The 16,801-nt window shown below is 33.6% G+C and overlaps 3 protein-coding genes and 1 pseudogene across 3 annotated transcripts; 3 read left to right on the top strand and 1 right to left on the bottom strand.

Moving 5' to 3' along the window:
* Positions 1-475: 475 nt before the first annotated feature.
* LOC25502044 (protein LURP-one-related 4) lies at positions 476-1,508 on the top strand. The gene has a single exon (XM_013591569.3). The coding sequence runs from the start codon at positions 633-635 to the stop codon at positions 1,233-1,235; it is 603 nt and encodes a 200-aa protein (XP_013447023.1). The 5' UTR covers positions 476-632; the 3' UTR covers positions 1,236-1,508.
* A 4,042-nt stretch (positions 1,509-5,550) lies between these two features.
* On the top strand, positions 5,551-6,665 carry LOC25502043 (protein LURP-one-related 4). The gene has a single exon (XM_013591568.3). The coding sequence runs from the start codon at positions 5,715-5,717 to the stop codon at positions 6,330-6,332; it is 618 nt and encodes a 205-aa protein (XP_013447022.1). The 5' UTR covers positions 5,551-5,714; the 3' UTR covers positions 6,333-6,665.
* Positions 6,666-6,752: 87 nt separating this feature from the next.
* Positions 6,753-8,318, top strand: LOC25502042 (protein LURP-one-related 4-like; annotated as a pseudogene).
* A 2,906-nt stretch (positions 8,319-11,224) lies between these two features.
* LOC25502041 (myosin-11) lies at positions 11,225-16,317 on the bottom strand. The gene is made up of 8 exons (XM_013591566.3): positions 15,926-16,317; positions 15,491-15,691; positions 15,252-15,374; positions 15,065-15,102; positions 14,839-14,947; positions 12,429-14,660; positions 12,088-12,225; positions 11,225-11,767 (listed from the first exon to the last, which is right to left on the bottom strand). The coding sequence occupies exons 1-8, from the start codon at positions 15,998-16,000 to the stop codon at positions 11,576-11,578; spliced, it is 3,108 nt and encodes a 1,035-aa protein (XP_013447020.2). The 5' UTR covers positions 16,001-16,317; the 3' UTR covers positions 11,225-11,575.
* Between the last annotated feature and the right edge of the window lie 484 nt (positions 16,318-16,801).

Here is a 16,801-nt window from a genome sequence, read left to right as displayed (position 1 = left end):
TGAAAATCCACCCGCTCGCAGTTCCTGTTAGCTACCTGGCGCAAGACAACTGAGATTTTAAGACATAACACAACAACATTTTTTGTGATTAAATTTAATTATATGAAGATGGATTAATGCTCGATCCACATAAAGCATGTGTTTGGCATGATGGTGCGTATGTCAGAACTATCAACGTGGTATGGTAGTGTCTTTTAACCATTTGTTCGTAGATTCAATCTCTAACAACTGCATATGAAAAACACATGTTGAAAGAGATGAACTCCTTGAATTGATCTCAGTTACTTATTTTTTTAAGGGAATTTATCTCAAATAATTTGTCTCTACATTTGTGCATAAGGATATTTTTTTTCCCATAAAAAAATCAATAAGAACAAGTTGGTTGAAAACTCCGGGGGTTTGAACTTGTCACTCAGTTACTAATTAACTAATTTGAATCACTTTTTCCACGAGTACATTGAACTGAATTATTATTTCCAAAAAGGCGCTTCTAAGAAACAGCCAAGTTAGTGTAGGAACATTAGGCATATAAATAAGCTGTTGATCACCACACTTCTTTCAAAAATCAAAACATACACCAATTAATAGAAGCTCAATCCTCTTGAATATCACAATCATAATAGTAACAAAAAATGGCCAAAGTTCATCCACATCAAGAATCCACATCCTCTGATTCTCTCATCAGCAGGTCTAATAAAAGAGAAACATATACTGTATGGATGAAATCACTTGTTCTCCACTCCAATGGTTGCACTGTCTATGATTCAAAGGGTAACATCGTTTATCGAGTTGATAACTATGACAAGAAAGGTGGAAGAGAAGTGAATCTCATGGATCTACAAGGCAATGTTCTCTGCACCATCAAAAAGAGATTACTAGTTTTTGGATGTTGGGAAGGCCACAAATATTGCAACAATTCTACTTTTAGAAGCCAAAAGGAACAACCATGGTTTCAAGTTAAAAGATGTCATAAGGTTTTCTCTGGGAAAATAGCTTGCCAGATTAAAGTGGGGAGCCAAAATTTGTGTATAGAAAGAATCAGTATAGGAAAATCATTTGCTTTTCGGATAGTAAACAAAGATGGAGAAATCATTGCTGAGGCAAAGCAAAAACAGTCATCCTCAGGGGTTGTTCTGAGTAACGATGTTCTAACGTTGGATTTGGCCACCGGCGTGGATCATTCCCTTATTACGGCTTTGATAACGGTATATGGATTGATATGCGGCTTGATGTAGATTATATTTCATACTAAGAGATTTTTATGCACAATTCAATTCATTTTAAGGCCCTGATTGGGCAAACTTTTTGCTTTTCTACACTTTTTCCATCGTCTGATGTCTTGTAAAGTTTTGCAACTAGTGTTTAGCTCAGTTTGTATAAAAAGATCATGAGCTTCATCAGGATCTTCTTTTTTTTTACTGAGCATCATCAGGAACTGTAATTATAGAGATATGTACAAGTACACATATATATATTGTATACAAAGAAAAAAGATAGAATTAATTATATATTTGATCTTTGGTTTGCGTTAAAATTTGAGTTAAGATTGTTACAAGGAAATAAGAATTTGAGTCTCCAGATTTCTCTTTTATGAAACTTTTATGGTATGTATGGATTCACGGTGAGTTTAGTAAAATTATATTGTCTTGTGCTCCAAAGTGTAGTTCAGTCAAATTCGTCATGATTTGCTATGATTCTATCATTCTCACCATGAATCCAAACATCTAAGTTCATATTTTTTTGTCAATGGGAATGAATACAACACGTAGCAAAGATACCAGGCTTTGAAGAATTTGATGCCCATACAGAGCCGGCTAGAAAAATACTAGATAAGGGAGAGAGACTGGTAGAGAACATTGGCAATTCTTGATCATGATTTTAATCATGAATGATAGGAATTGGAAACAAAATAAAAAGAAATTTTATTTGATAAGAATCTGAGTTTCTCTAGAGAAAATTAGGTGTTGCAGCACTTTACTAATTAATACAATTAAAAAAGTGTGTTAGAGTTGGTTAATTATGTTATTGTGAGTTTGTTTGGCAGTTAATGATGTAACCGTTTTATTTTTTTTAGCAAATAACCGTACCGTTTTATTTTTCTAACTTAGTCCATGTGTGACTTTCCTGTTATATTGTGTAAATAAAGATCATATGTGCGGAGATGATCCAAACAATCAATCAAGACAATGATGAAGAGAGTAGACAAATGACACTGAGATTGTTTATGAAGTTCGATCGAAAATGACATACATATGCGGGAGACAAATGAAAAAACTCTAATTTCCAGTTTTCTCTTTCTCTCAACCCTCAATAATTTTCACTTAAGAACTTAATAGAAAAAGCTTAAATCCTTTCCCTAATATGATTCCTAACTTTTCAAGATGTTTACAATATGTTTCTCAACCCTAGAACCTTACCAAATAGTTCTCAACACAAAAGTCTCGATTCACTTTTGTATTTCTACTTTTCTAATGTGTTAAAATATGACTTTAGACTCTACTTTTAAAGGCAAAAATAACATGATTCGAATCGGCCTATCAGGCTTTTAACTGTGATTCAAATCATACCATACGGAAAACATTAAAAAGCGATTTTCAGCAAAATGATTCAAATATGCACCCTTAATTCAATGAACCAAGCCAAAAATCATACTTGAACCTATTTTGAACAACATGATTTGAATCAAGCTTTCATCTAAATAATCACCACTAAAAGCTAAACAATAAAATTTGAAAACATATTCACGACAAAAAGTGTGTGTATATATATATATATATAGAATGATAAAGTATTACAAAGTTGAAGGTGTGACATTGGGGTAAGAATGTTTGATTATTTATTGATTTGAGTTGTGCATGAATATTTTGATTATTTGTTGTTTTGTTTGGTTTTGTGACAAGGTGCATAATCATTTTCATACCAAAAAAGCGGCATCCCCCTTAATGGTGTGTGTTATAATTATGCATGTTTTCTGCAATGTTGTATATGCAGGAGGAACAACACATTCGCGTGGGGTCTAAATATGCTTCAATCATCAGTCTCTATATTTCTTTACAGCTCGTTTTTCAAAAGATTTCATTAGGTCAATATTGGCCATGAAATTCAAAAACTTTTAACATTGATTAAAAACTTAAAAAATAAATTTTTATTTTAAGATTTGTGCATTTAAAATTCCTTAAAAAAATATTCCAAAACTTTAAAAATTGATATTTACTTGACAAAAAAAAAAAACACTGATTTTTACTACAAATTTTCATTTCCATTTTTTATTCTTAAGAAATGTCATTAGGGCATCACCCTTAAATTATATGACAATACACGTGAGAATATGTTATATGATCAGGATTATATATCATCTTATCTATTTTTTTCATTTTGTCATCTGTGTTTTATAGAACATAACAACATTGGCATGTGAACATGATACGTATAGAGATAACAGTTTGCAATAATATAGTCAATGCATGTATAAAGCCCAACCACGTGTTTGTCCATATACTGTATTGACTATTTTTAAAAATAAAAAATGTAAATAAATGAATAGCTCGATCGGTTAGTTAACCGGGACAATGAATTGTGATATGTCGGGGTGGCATGGGGTGAAATCTAGTCATTAGACTGTTAACAAAACAAAAAGAACAGATTATCATGGGATCTTACTGGAATGTTGCAGTGAGAAAGAGCATATCATAATTAATTAAGCGCTTTTGTTCTTTGGAATGGTTTTAGTTCCATCTGAAATTAAGCTGTGGGCATTAATTCATTCATTATTACTATCTTCTCAATGTTGGTTAATGCATCGTCCTTCTTTCTTCTTCAGTTCCGATCGCCATTAAGATGCAAAATTTGCTTTCCTCATTTTTCTTTCTCAGTTTCATTATTAATAACGTGATAACTCTGAAGTCTGAATATATATGCTAGAGTTTACCCAATTTTGATACTTGTCTCTTTTTTCATAAATATCAAACGTGTCATGAATCCAATCAAAATTTACAAATTCTTTAAAATAAATAAAAATGTACATAGAAAATTTCAGCTAGCATTACCATATCAAAAGTTGAGCATAATTTATTCACATAATGCATAGTATTAGTGTTATGTTTACCTAACACCCACTTTGTTCATAAAAAGGATAATGATTAATTTTGATGTGTAATACAATATATAAACAAGAATATGCTACTCCATTTTGTCTATGACATGCACTGCCGCCACCGATCATTAATGAATTAATTCATTTATTTTATCACAAGAACAAAGGCAAGCACTTGTCTGCAGTCATGACATCAACAGCCACCATTTATAATAATCGAAAATGAACTATACGTTACTACATTCGAAAGTTGTTTTTAGTTCAATCCTATCTATCTAGGACTATGTTTTCCAAATTACTTTTCAAAAAGGGAGGTCGTTTTCATAAGTGCTATCTAGTTAAATAATTAAATAAAAATTTCAATTAAAAGTCAGAGACACATAAACTAACTCATCCGAACTATTAAGCCGTGTTGTGTTGGCTTTGGTCCCCTGCTTATTTTATACTAAACTCCACGACCAATCTATGGCCTAAAAAATGCTTTATTGATGGGATATGATTCCACTTATGCCTGATGAGTCTGAGTTCTCAGTTCTCACACACACAAATACAGAGGAAATTATTTATAACAATAACAATAAAAATAAAAATAAAAGAGAGGAGAAATTAAAAATCCATTTTGTCCATAATAGTTTATCACCTCAGGTTGTTCCACTCCCCAAAATTTGGTAGATTATATTAGGAGTCCGGATCGATAAAAATGTTTAATGTAGTATTATTTAAATTATGATGTTCTCCTATTTAATAGATTAGTCTTTGGATTGAACATTTGACTCACCCCTAGAAAGTGAGTGTTTAAGTGTTCATGTATATACAACTCACCCTAAGAAAGAAAAAAAAAATTGTCCTGTAGCGGGAGGGAGTCAAACTAAGCACCTATGAGATATTGTCATTCTTTGTTGCCACTAAGTCAGTGTACATTTGATGTTAAATTTTGCATCCAATAATATATATATATATATACCATTTTTAAAACCAAATTCATACACCATGAGGCGTGAACCATCCATTTTTATATATATGTGTATTAAATTTGACTTTTCATATTTCAAGACAAGTTAGTAGTATTGATTAGTTGTATGTTTAGGAAAATAATATTAAATGCATGTAGTAATTTGAAATGAGGTTTACATTTAAGGACAAAAATAAAGTCAAATGGGGGTTTACATGTAGGGACGGAGGGAGTAGTAAATTTGGTGTGGCACTAGTGAGTGGTGGATGGTTTTAAGTATTTTTTAATCATTTGGTTGGAGGTTAAATCTCTAGCCAGTGCATTTTAGGAAAGCACCTGTTGGCTGTTGAGATATGTAAATTCCTTAAATTGATCTCAGTTAGTCTCCAGCTATGCACATGAGGATATATTAATTTATAAATAAACAGTAAGAAGAAGGAGAAGGAGAAGGAGAAGCTTGTTGAAAGATCAGGGGATATATTAATTTATCCACGAGTGGGATGGATGATATTAAACTGAATTATCGACATATGGTGCTTCCAAGAAACAGCCAAGTTACTGTTACTGTAGGGCATATAAATAAGATGGTCACAACGATTCTTTTAACACACACCAATTAATCAGAAGCTCTTATCAAATATCACATTACTCACAATAACATAACAGACAATGGGCAAAGTTTATCCTCATCAAGAATCCACAACATCCTCTAAATCCCATGATCATTGTCTCATCAGCAGGTCTAATAAAAGAGAGAGATATACTGTATGGATGAAATCACTTGTTCTACACTCCAATGGTTGCACTGTCTATGATTCAAAGGGTAACATCGTTTATCGTGTTGATAACTACGACAAAAAAGGTAAAAGAGAAGTCAATCTCATGGATCAACAAGGCAATCTTCTCTGCACCATCAAAAAGACATTACTAGCTTTTGGATGTTGGGAAGGCTACAAATATTGCAATAATTCAAGTTTAAAAAGCCAAGAGGAGCAACCATGGTTCAAAGTTAAAAGATGTCATAAGGTTTTCTCTGGGAAAATAGCTTGCCAGATTAAAGTGGGGTGCCAAAATTTGTGTATAGAAAGAATCAGTATAGGAAAATCATTTGCTTTTAGGATTATAAACAAAGATGGAGAAATCATTGCAGAGGCAAAGCAAAAACTGTCGTCATCCGGGGTTGTTCTGAGTAATGATATTCTAACTTTGGATTTGGCGGCTGGCACGGATCATTCTCTTATAATGGCTTTGATAACGGTCTACGGATTGATATGCGGTAAAATGTAGTTATTTCATACTATATGCACAATTCATTTGAAGGCTATGATTCGGAAAACTTTTTGATTTTGTTCACATTTTCCATTGTTTGTTGTCTTGACTAGTATTTAGCTCAGTTTGCATAAAAAGATCATGAGCTTCACCTGGATCTTTTTTTTCCACTGAGCATCATCAGGATCTGTAATTAGAGAGATATGTACATGTACACATATATAAAATTTACTAGGATCAAGTTAATGCCATAGGATATATAGTCAGATGGTAAAAAGTTAGAATGTGTAATTTCATATTATTATCTTTGCTTTCTTAATTCAAATATAAATTATACTAGCTTCAAAAGAATTGGGATGTGTAATTTCATATCTGTCAAACCATAATTTGTGACAATATCTTCGTCTGTTTTTATGAAAGCAGCTTCCTACTATACAGCAGTAATTTTGAGATTAAATAATGTAATGATATGAAGACGGATAAGTGTTCAATCCACATAAAACATGACGGTAACATCCATTAAGGTTTTTAAATTTTTACTATGGTATAGAAACTATCAATGTGGTATGTTACAAGTAGTAGATCTTTGAGTCTTTTAATCATTTGGTCATAAGTTCGATCTCTAGTGGTTGCATGTGAAAAACACGTGTTGATATAAACCAACTCCTTAAATTGATCTCTAATTGAATTATTCTCCGCAGTTGTGTGTATACTTTTGTTTACCAAACAGTGCATAAGAAGAATGTGGTTGATAACTCGGGGGGTTTGAACTTCGTCACTCTTTTTTATTTGGTTAGTAATTAATTAACTAATTTGAAGCACTTTTCCCACAAGTGGTATGATATTATACTGAATTCTCTCCAAAAAGTGCTTCCATGAAATGGCCAAATTAGTTTAGTAGGGCCTAAAATAGAATAGGCATATAAATAAGCAGGTTACACACTTACACATATTCTTCTTTCAACCGTCACCAATTAATTAGAAGCTTGATCCTCTTGAATATCACAATCATAATAGTAACAAAAAATGGCCAAAGTTTATCCACATCAAGAATCCATCAACTGCATCTCTAATAAAAGAGAAACGTATACTGTATGGATGAAATCACTTGTTCTTCACTCCAATGGTTGTACTGCCTATGATTCAAATGGTGACATCGTTTACCGAGTTGAAAACTATGACAGAAAGGGTGGAAGAGAAGTAAATCTCATGAATCTAAAAGGAAACGTTCTCTGCACCATCAAAAAGGTATCTACAGTACACCATATATGCCACTCTACTAGTTAAGCAATAATATCTCTCACCAAGACATCTACTAATAATTTAATGTTGAATTTAACTTATTTATAATTAATTTTTATCTGTATTTTGCAGAGATTACTAGCTTTTGGATGTTGGGAAGGACACAAATATTGCAGCAACTCTAATATTAGAAGCCAGGAGGAGCAACCATGGTTTCAAGTCAAAAGATGTCATAAGATTATTACAGGGAAAATAGCTTGCCAGATTAAAGTGGGGTGCCAAAATTTATGCATAGAAAGAATCAGTATAGGAAAATCATTTGCTTTTCGGATAGTAAACAAAGATGGACAAATCATTGCAGATGCAAAGCAAAAACAGTCATCGTCAGGGGTTGTTCTAAGTAATGATGTTCTAACGTTGGACTTGGCCGCTGGAACGGATCATGCATCATGCCCTTATAATGGCTTTGATAACGGTCTATGGATCAATATGCGGCTTATTGTAGATACTTCATACTATGCAACAATTCATTTGAAGGCCCTTATTTCAAAAACTTTTCGCTTTTGTACACTTTTTCCATTGTTTGCTGTCTTGTAAGTTTTGTAATTAGTGTTTGGCTTAAGTTTGTATAAAAAGATCGTGAGCTTCATCGGGATATTTTTTTTTATTTTCACTGAGCAACATCAGGATATGTAATTAGAGAGATATGTTTATGTATACATATATATATTGTTTACAATGAAAAAGATAGAATTAATTATATTTTTAATCTTTGGTTTGGTTAAAATTTGAGTTTCTGTGATGATACAAGTATTGAAGAAGGTTACTATTTTTATTGAACGGAATTGTGATCAACACAAGTAGGAGGAATAGTAATCATTACAAGTGAGAATGTAAAAGAATGACAAGAAGAATAACATAGAGAGGAAATTGAGAGTTAGTTAGCCTTTGCCTCAAGCCTTATTAAGCTTCCTGGATTTCCAGTTCCTTAACTAACTTATCATCGTGATGACTTAACTTGCTCAACTCAATTTTGGATCATTACAGTTTTCTGGTTGAACTATTTCTTAAGATTGTTACAAGGAACAAAGACTTTTGAGTTCCTCAATCGAATACACATCTCTTTCATGAAGAAAGGCTTTGTAACTCTTAACGTATGTTTGGATGAACGGTGAGTTTGGTAAAATCACAGTGACAATGTGCTCCAAAGTGCAACTTTAGTCCAAACGTGGTGACTCGCCGTGATTCTATCATTCTTAATGTGAATCCAGACATGCATGCATGTTCAAATTTTATGTCGATGGATTTTATGTCAATGGAAAATAAATAAAACAAGCAGCAAAGAAATTAGGCTATGAGAAATTGGATCCCTTCAAAATCAAACTCACAAATAACGTTTTGGAAACCATCATTTCATGTTATATCAAGACCATATGAGATGGTCTGAAATTGCTAAATACTTGAAGTTTGCTAAAGAAAGATAATGGTAATATTTTTACTACATTTTTTTTTATTAAATATTGATGTATTCACCGTTACCATAAATGCAAAGTTAAAACGAGGATGGTAGGATGTGTGCCTCAAATCAATATGCTGAAGTGAGAGTTGAGACAATGTCTTGACTCAAAATCTTTACATATTGGATATATGGACCTTTATTTAGCTCAAGTCTTATCAAATTCAGGACTAATTATTCACATTTGAATTAAAACAATCTTTCCACAAGTGAAAACTACTTTTGCTACTACGATTCAATGATGTATATAGATCCATTTCCACTCTCCCTTTCAGTGGAATTTTGGGTCAAGTTGTTAGAGATAAGAAACCAGAGGCAATCCACAAGTGTGAAGGAGGAGGAACTAATATTAAGTTACAGCTGGCTTGACTGCAACCCCAAATTTTGCTACTATGCAAGGGTTCCACATTGTAAGTATAAGACAAAAAGATATGCTGAATAATTGGTTGCATAAAAATAATGATATTTGGATTGAACACCCACCCTAACCACTAGACAAAGTGAATAATCATTTTCAGACTACAAAAAATGCATTCTCCTTATTGGCTTGCTCTATGCATTTCTGCAATTCTGTATATACATCATATATGTGGCCCCAGTTATGAGATATGCTTCAATGGTCCATCCCTATATTTCACAGTCATTGTTGGTACGCCATGCACATCAATATTGAGCCTTTTGTTGGTTCAAATGTTTGTGTTTAAGAAGATTTCTTTTTCTGTCAATATTGGACATAAAACTATCTGATCCTACACGTTAGAACTTATAAGATCCTTGTTATGAAACATAAATCAATATTAAAATTTAAAACATAAATCAAATTCTTAACAGTAAATAATACATATAAAAAATTTATATATAGCTAAATGTTATTAAGTTTGTTTTTGTGGTGAAAATAAAGAGACAAGCCCCAACAAAAAGAAAGAAAAAATACAAACTAAAAGCCTCTTGAGAAAGTTAGGAATTAAGTTACATCAAAAATCCTAATGCTAAGGGGCAAACTAAGGCCAAACTTGGCAAGACCATTAGCAACTTGGTTAGCTTCACAACAATGCACATGATTCAAAGAATAAGATGAAAATAACTCGATTAAATCTTTAACTTGTCTAACCAAATTGTAGCAACGGTGTCACATACTACACCCATTTGAGATGAGAGATAGGACTGTCATCGAGTCAGATTCAATCTCAATATGCATAAAACCACGATTCTTGAACACTTGAAGCTCATTCGCAATTGCCCATAGCCCAGCCATAGTGATAGTGCAATGCAAGTACCTAAATTCATCCCATATCCAGCTAAAAACCTCCCATCAGCATTGCGAACCACACTTCCACATGAAGCTAAATTTTTATTATTTGTTACCGACTCATCCCCGTTAAATTTCACAAAACCAGGCCTGAGTTTGTTCCAATGGAAACACAGGCGATTAATAAAGACATCACCGGAGTTGGTAGCTCTTCTTTTTTCATCTTGTCATTTGTGTTTTTTATGTTTTTTTGCTAGAACACAACAACACTGGCATGTGAAAGTGATATATAGACAATTGCAGCTTTCATTAGTGTGACCTTTTTATATGCATATATAAGACTGTCCATTTTTAAAGCATAACATGTGTTCGTCCATACAGTGTTTCTTCCCTCTATTTATTTCAAAACAACCAAAACACTTCGGCTCACTTCTATCCAAATTCCAACCAATGGTTCAAACTAATCCTAGAAGTTTGTTAGCTCAATACTCCCTCCGTTCTAAAAGCAAATTTCACTTTTTAGGTTCATTCAATTAATGATGTATGTGGTTCATATTATGGACCACATACATCATTAATTGAATGAACTTAAAAAGTAAAATTTGCTTATATTTAGAAACGGAGGGAGTATGTATTATTATTCCACTGATTTTATATTTTCTTGAGCTGTGTATCGAAGTCTACCATTATCATCCTTACTGTATATTCTTATGTCAAAATAAGTAGATTTTTGTGACTGGTCAAAAGGGAGTGTAAGCCTTCAAAAGCTTGGAATATTAATACTGCTGAGAAGTTAGTCCAATAGAGGCTAAGGATAAAAAGTATTGGATAACAAACACTTGAATGCACACACAAATAATGCAAATAAATGCAACAGAAAAAATGTATGCATATTGAATTTAATTAAAGCAATGTCCTCATTTGTATATTATAACAATAACAATTAAAGGATACAATAAAAGAATATATTATTATATAACCGCAAAAACAAAAAACAAAAATTATCACCAGATCTTACTGGAACATTGTGGTGAGAAAGAGCACTATTGGTAACTAAACAATACTTAAACCTTGCAAACTCTGTCAAACTGCTATGATAACTCTAATATGGTACCCTTGCGATGGGCTTAGGAGGGGAAAAGGAGTGAAAAAAGAATAAGATGTATATATCTTAGCACACATTAATTATTCATTTGAAAGTGTTTCACTGATGCAACTATACAATGCAGGTCTCAAGATAACAGGAAGGAATATTTAGCCCTTCCTAGCATTCTTGAGGCTTCTTACAGTCATAACAAGCTTTTGTCTTTCACCTTCTACCTCTGCAAATTTGAGACTCATTTCTGAGTATCTTTCTTGCAACTCTTTCAGTTCAGTTTCCATTGATTTGTCTCTTACTTCTTCAGATCCGTCACTTGTAGTAGTAAAACTCTTATCCGCAACAACCTGTTTGAAGCACATAACAATGCATATTTATTGCAGATATACGGCTCAATTATGTCATAATTCATAAACCAGCAATTCATGATTAAACCTTAATCAAGATACCATGCAAGATATACATTATAATTTAAACTTCATGTAACCAAAAATACTATCAATCGTTGCCTAAGACAAATCAGAAATAAATGACAGGAAAAAATAGTTGACATTCTCTTATTTCTATCAGTCATCAATGCGCTTTGGTGAATATGTATGCTAAACAAATTCATCATGTTTTCATTTTACTTATAAATTTAAGTGTTGCGATGTACAAATTGGTATACCTTTGGCGAAGCAATGCTCTGATTGAGTTCCTCCACTTTGTCCTCCAGTTCCTCGATTTTGGATTGAAGCTCCCTTTCCTTCTCCAAATATGAAGAAGCTGATGCCTCTAAAGCAGTCTCCTTTGATTTTATCAGGTCCTGTCATAAGCAAATCATTTTGTTAATATGCCATCGCTCAATTGTCAGATCTCAAACTTAAGTTAGTTCTATCAAAGGGAAAATACAGTCGAGTGAAATGATAATTACTAGATTAAAATATCTATAGAGGAATTAACATTTGATTATCAAGCATATTTCTCAAAGGACCTATCCGCTCAAACCAAAAGGATTTGAAAATTTACCTCAAGCATTTTTATTTTCTCTCTCAGATCTGTCATTTCTTTGGAGTTATGAGGAATTGAAGCACTTTTTTGGTTCTTTGGAATGGTTTTAGTCTCAATGTAGGTTAATGCATCGTCCTTCTTCTTCAGTTCATCGTTAAGATGGAAAATTTGTTGTCTTAGATTTTCTTTCTCAGTTTCATCATCAATAAGAGAATGTTTCAGGTCGTTATATTGAGCTTTAAGTGCTTCTAACTCTGAACGCAAGAGTTTACCCACTTTCTCCTCTTCATCCTTGAGATGCATCATCCTATTTAGCTCATCAAGTGACCGTTCTGCTTCCTTCTTCAACAAAGCAACTGTACTCACAAGCTCATTTCTTTCTTCTTTTCGAGTATTTAAAAGAATCTCATATTCCTCGAGTGATTTCTTCATAAGTTCCAAGTCAGAACTTAAGATTTCATTTTGTTTTAATTGCTCAGATAAGCACGAGATCTCCACTGTAAGCTTTTCACTCTCAGCTTTTAGTAACTGAATCTCCTCGGAGAAATCCCTGCCAACTTGTTCCTCGTGCTTTTTCTGATTTACAAGTTGCATGGACTTGTCGTCAATTTCCAACAACATCTGTTGCATCTGAACTGTCATGGCATCTTTTTTGTTGGAAATTTCATTCAGTTTTACCTCATAATCGGCTTTGACTGATTCAAGCTCTTCTTTGACTTTACGCAGCATTTCCTCCAGCAGTCTCTTCTGCACACGAAGTTCACTTGCTTCTGTCAGCGCTCTCCTGGTAGCCGTCTCATTTGCATCAAATGTAGTGGCCATCTGCATTGATAGCCTTTTAAATTCTTCTTGAAGCCTCTCTGCAGTATTAGCATTTTTAAGTCTGGTGTTTCGCAAAGCTTCCTCAGCTCGAATGGCTCTTTGCTCCTGCTTAATTTTGTCATGTGTCACTGCATCTAAGTCAGCTTCAAATCCTTGGGTTTGTTTCTCCAGTTCCTCCTCTAACTTGCGGATTTGGTTCTCAAGAGACTCAATGGTAGCCAGAGAATTTGAGAATTCATCTGATTGTTTCTTGAGTTGATTTTCCAGATTCTGGATATGTGTTTCAAAGTCATTTATACCAGGAGGAGGAGAAGAGCATTCATATTGAAATTTAAGCTGTTCTTGCAGTTCGCTCTGTTCCATCTTATATGCAAATTCATGGTTTTCCTGTTTCAAAATTTCATAGTCCAGTGCAAGCTGCTCCATCTGCATCTCTAACTCATCTTTGTCTCTCCTATACATCTCTATTTCACCATAGAGATCCGTGATTTTTTGCTCAAGTAAGTGTGTCTCCTTGGCACTGCTTTGATCCTTAACAAGCTCATCCAATTCTTTCTGTTCATCGTCTGTTTCGCAATTAGAGACATTTCTCCCTAAATCATGGGAGTTTTTAGTCTGTTTGTAATTATTGGAAAGACTATGTATTTCCTTATTTTTCTGCTCTAACATTGCGTCGAGGTCCTGAACAGCAAGAACTAGTTCAGCATTTGATTCCTGTGTCTTATTTAACTGTAGTCTGAGATTTGCATTCATGTCCTTCTCGTGATTCAATTCTTGTCTGATTTCTTCAATAAGAGTATGAAGATCCCCGCCTTCCAATTGTGATCTGCTACTCACTTTAGCCTCATCCCTTCGTTTGCGAAAAGATTTGAGGTTTTCACACTCTATCTTGAGTGTATCTCTTTCCTCTTTCAAGCTGATAACTTCCTTTGCGAGCTCCTGCCCTCTTTTGCTTTCCTTTACGATTTGTTTCCGAAGAGTTTGAAGTTCCATGTCTGACACATCCACCTGCCTGGCCAAAGCAGCAACTTCAGCCTTGAGTTTTTCATTCTCTATATCCACTGCTTGATGGGATCTTTCCCGAGGAAGGGCATCTTGAGAGCCATGTATTGAACCGTCCATACTCAGACCAAGTTCTGAACCAGCTGAGCAGTCCCGGAGATGTGATGATCTCTGATGTACATCATACATTGACGCTAAGCCATCCACATCAAGATTTTGAAGCTCTGAAGAGTGGCTGGTGACTGAAGGAGCACCATTTGTTGCAGGGTGGATGCCAGTATTTCGTAGTCCAAGTTCTCGGGGAGTATCAAGTCCAGAGCTTCCATCGGAACTTGACATTGTAATGTCAGATCCACTAGATGTTCTACAATCAGCACTCAATCCAGCTCTATTTGTGTTTGCACTGGCAGACACATCCTGTGAAATCTAGAAAGAAAAACGAAATTTAGTAATTTCAAACATAATTTTTGCCGTAAGAATAGAAGAAGGATAAAAAATAGAGAACTTTTGCTCTAAGACAGGACATGACTGTTCAATATATATGTTGAGTAAAGGTAAATTTACAATAATGAATAATTCTTTGGCCCAATGAGTGAAACCTTACTTCAGAAGAATCACTTTTAGTGCATCCATCTATATCTCCAGTGCTTAAATAGGTCCTTAAGCTCCTATCATTGAGTTTTTGTTTGGCATCTTCACATTCCTCTTCCTCTCTGCAAATGTTAATTAACAAGAACAAAATCTGTCATAAAAAACAGTTGAGTATGAGGCAAAATGAAAATCTATATCCAGAAAAGGGTCAAATAATCAAGATAATCATCCCCACATACCTTTTATCATTATTTTCTTGTAGTCTCTGAATAGATACCTGTCCATCAAGCAAAAAATCAGAACTGCTGAAATCAATGTTGCACAAAATTGTTTTCTAATTTCTACTCAATTTCTTGATTAGTTTTCTTAGAAATTTCAACAACTTGAAGAAAAAAAAACAGAAAATTGAAGAGAACAAACACTGACATGCAAGACGGCATCGGAATGAGAATTCTTGATGGGAAGAGAAACAGAAGAAATCTTTGTAGCTTCTGCATAATCAGCAAAATCTATAGAAACTTCTCCAAAGATACTAGCTTTTGATAATCCCTACACAAAATAGAACCAAGAAACCATATAAAAAATTCACAATCAAACATCACATTCACATGACACAACCAAAAAGTCAACAACAAAAGAAAAGAAAAGAAAAAAAGAAATCATACCGTTGAAATGACAAAATAATAAACTTTTTCACTGAATTTGCCATTCTTAGGGTCCTGATTAAACTTAACAGCTTCATAAACAGGATTCTCCCATTTACAATTTCCATCATGAACTATGGCTTTCTCTAATCTTGTAGTTGGTTTTCCATTATCTCCAGGAACTATAGAGAGTACCAAAGAATCCACACCAGATTGCAGCACCTGAAATTATACAAACATTAGTACAAAATTAAATAAAAAAATTGAAATTGATTTAATGAATAATGAACAATTCTTGTGTTGGACTAGTCCATACAGAGCTTTGTTCAGACTTCAATTGACTACCGCAAATGTACAATTGAATTGGTCTCAAGGTAAGTCGGTTCTTGAGTCGGATACCGGATACGGAGTTAAAAAAATAAAGAATGATGAAGAAATGTGAAGGTAGTACCGTACCTGAGTGAGAGTGAGATGGAAATGAAGTTTGAAAACAGCTTTGACTTTGTTTTTATCACTCCTCCATCTGAACATTTTGAATGAGGCACTCGCACCGACAAAGTTAGTTAAACATGTAAGTAATTCTGAAACTTAGGATTTGACGGTGACCGGAAAATGAACTGTTCCGGTGATACAGTGTTGAATGTTGATGTTCCGTAGAATGTGGAAGAATGAAGTGAAATGAAAGAAGCAAAGTTTAATAAGAAGAATAAAAGGAAAGAGAAGAAGCAGATCTCGTATCAACTTCTCATGCGCTGCTGTGTAGCACGGCTTTTGTGTCCTCTTGTCTGTCTTTCTGTCTTTTGCCTCTTTGCTACAGTTTTTTAAAATTACTTCTACTACCAAGTACAACAAACTAGCCTTACCTTATTCAATTCGAACCTTCTTTGTATAATCAATTCATTTTTTATTATAAAAGTTCATTTATTTAAGACTTGAGAAGATTATCTCCTTTTAATGAATAGAGTTTTTTTTTTATAAAGGAAATAGCTTATAGCTTTTCATTAAATATCAAAATCGAAATACAAAGAGGTACATCATCAAAGAGATAGGGACTAGCTAATAAAGTGGCATCTCTAGCAAGTGTATGAGCAACCACATTTGCTTGTTTCCGATTAAACTTCACCTTAAAGTTTTCAAAATACACACTACATCTTCTCTTACATTCATCAACAATTACTCCAAACTCGGAAATGTCATTTCTTCCTCTATTGAAATAATCCACAACTTTCTTGCCTCCAAACTATTTTTTTTAATAGTTTAACAGTTAAAAATTTACTTCTTAAAATAAGGGCCCGTTCGTTATGGATTAAAATAAAAGTGATCTTGACATAT

This window comes from Medicago truncatula, chromosome 8, assembly GCF_003473485.1.
Source record: "Medicago truncatula cultivar Jemalong A17 chromosome 8, MtrunA17r5.0-ANR, whole genome shotgun sequence".
Lineage (NCBI taxonomy): Eukaryota > Viridiplantae > Streptophyta > Magnoliopsida > Fabales > Fabaceae > Medicago > Medicago truncatula.
Note: the sequence above shows the minus strand (reverse complement) of the source record. Positions and strands in the feature narration are given on the sequence as shown.

What these genes read in the sequence shown, in the direction of transcription:
- LOC25502041 (XM_013591566.3), bottom strand. Translation starts at nt 16,000, where the DNA reads ATGTTCAGATGGAGGAGTGATAAAAACAAAGTCAAAGCTGTTTTCAAA. An exon ending in ATTATTTTGTCATTTCAACG is followed by an intron (nt 15,375 to 15,490) that starts GTATGATTTCTT and finishes TATTTTGTGTAG; the next exon opens with GGATTATCAAAAGCTAGTAT. An exon ending in ATTCCGATGCCGTCTTGCAT is followed by an intron (nt 15,103 to 15,251) that starts GTCAGTGTTTGT and finishes CTTGATGGACAG; the next exon opens with GTATCTATTCAGAGACTACA.
- LOC25502044 (XM_013591569.3), top strand. Translation starts at nt 633, where the DNA reads ATGGCCAAAGTTCATCCACATCAAGAATCCACATCCTCTGATTCTCTC.
- LOC25502043 (XM_013591568.3), top strand. Translation starts at nt 5,715, where the DNA reads ATGGGCAAAGTTTATCCTCATCAAGAATCCACAACATCCTCTAAATCC.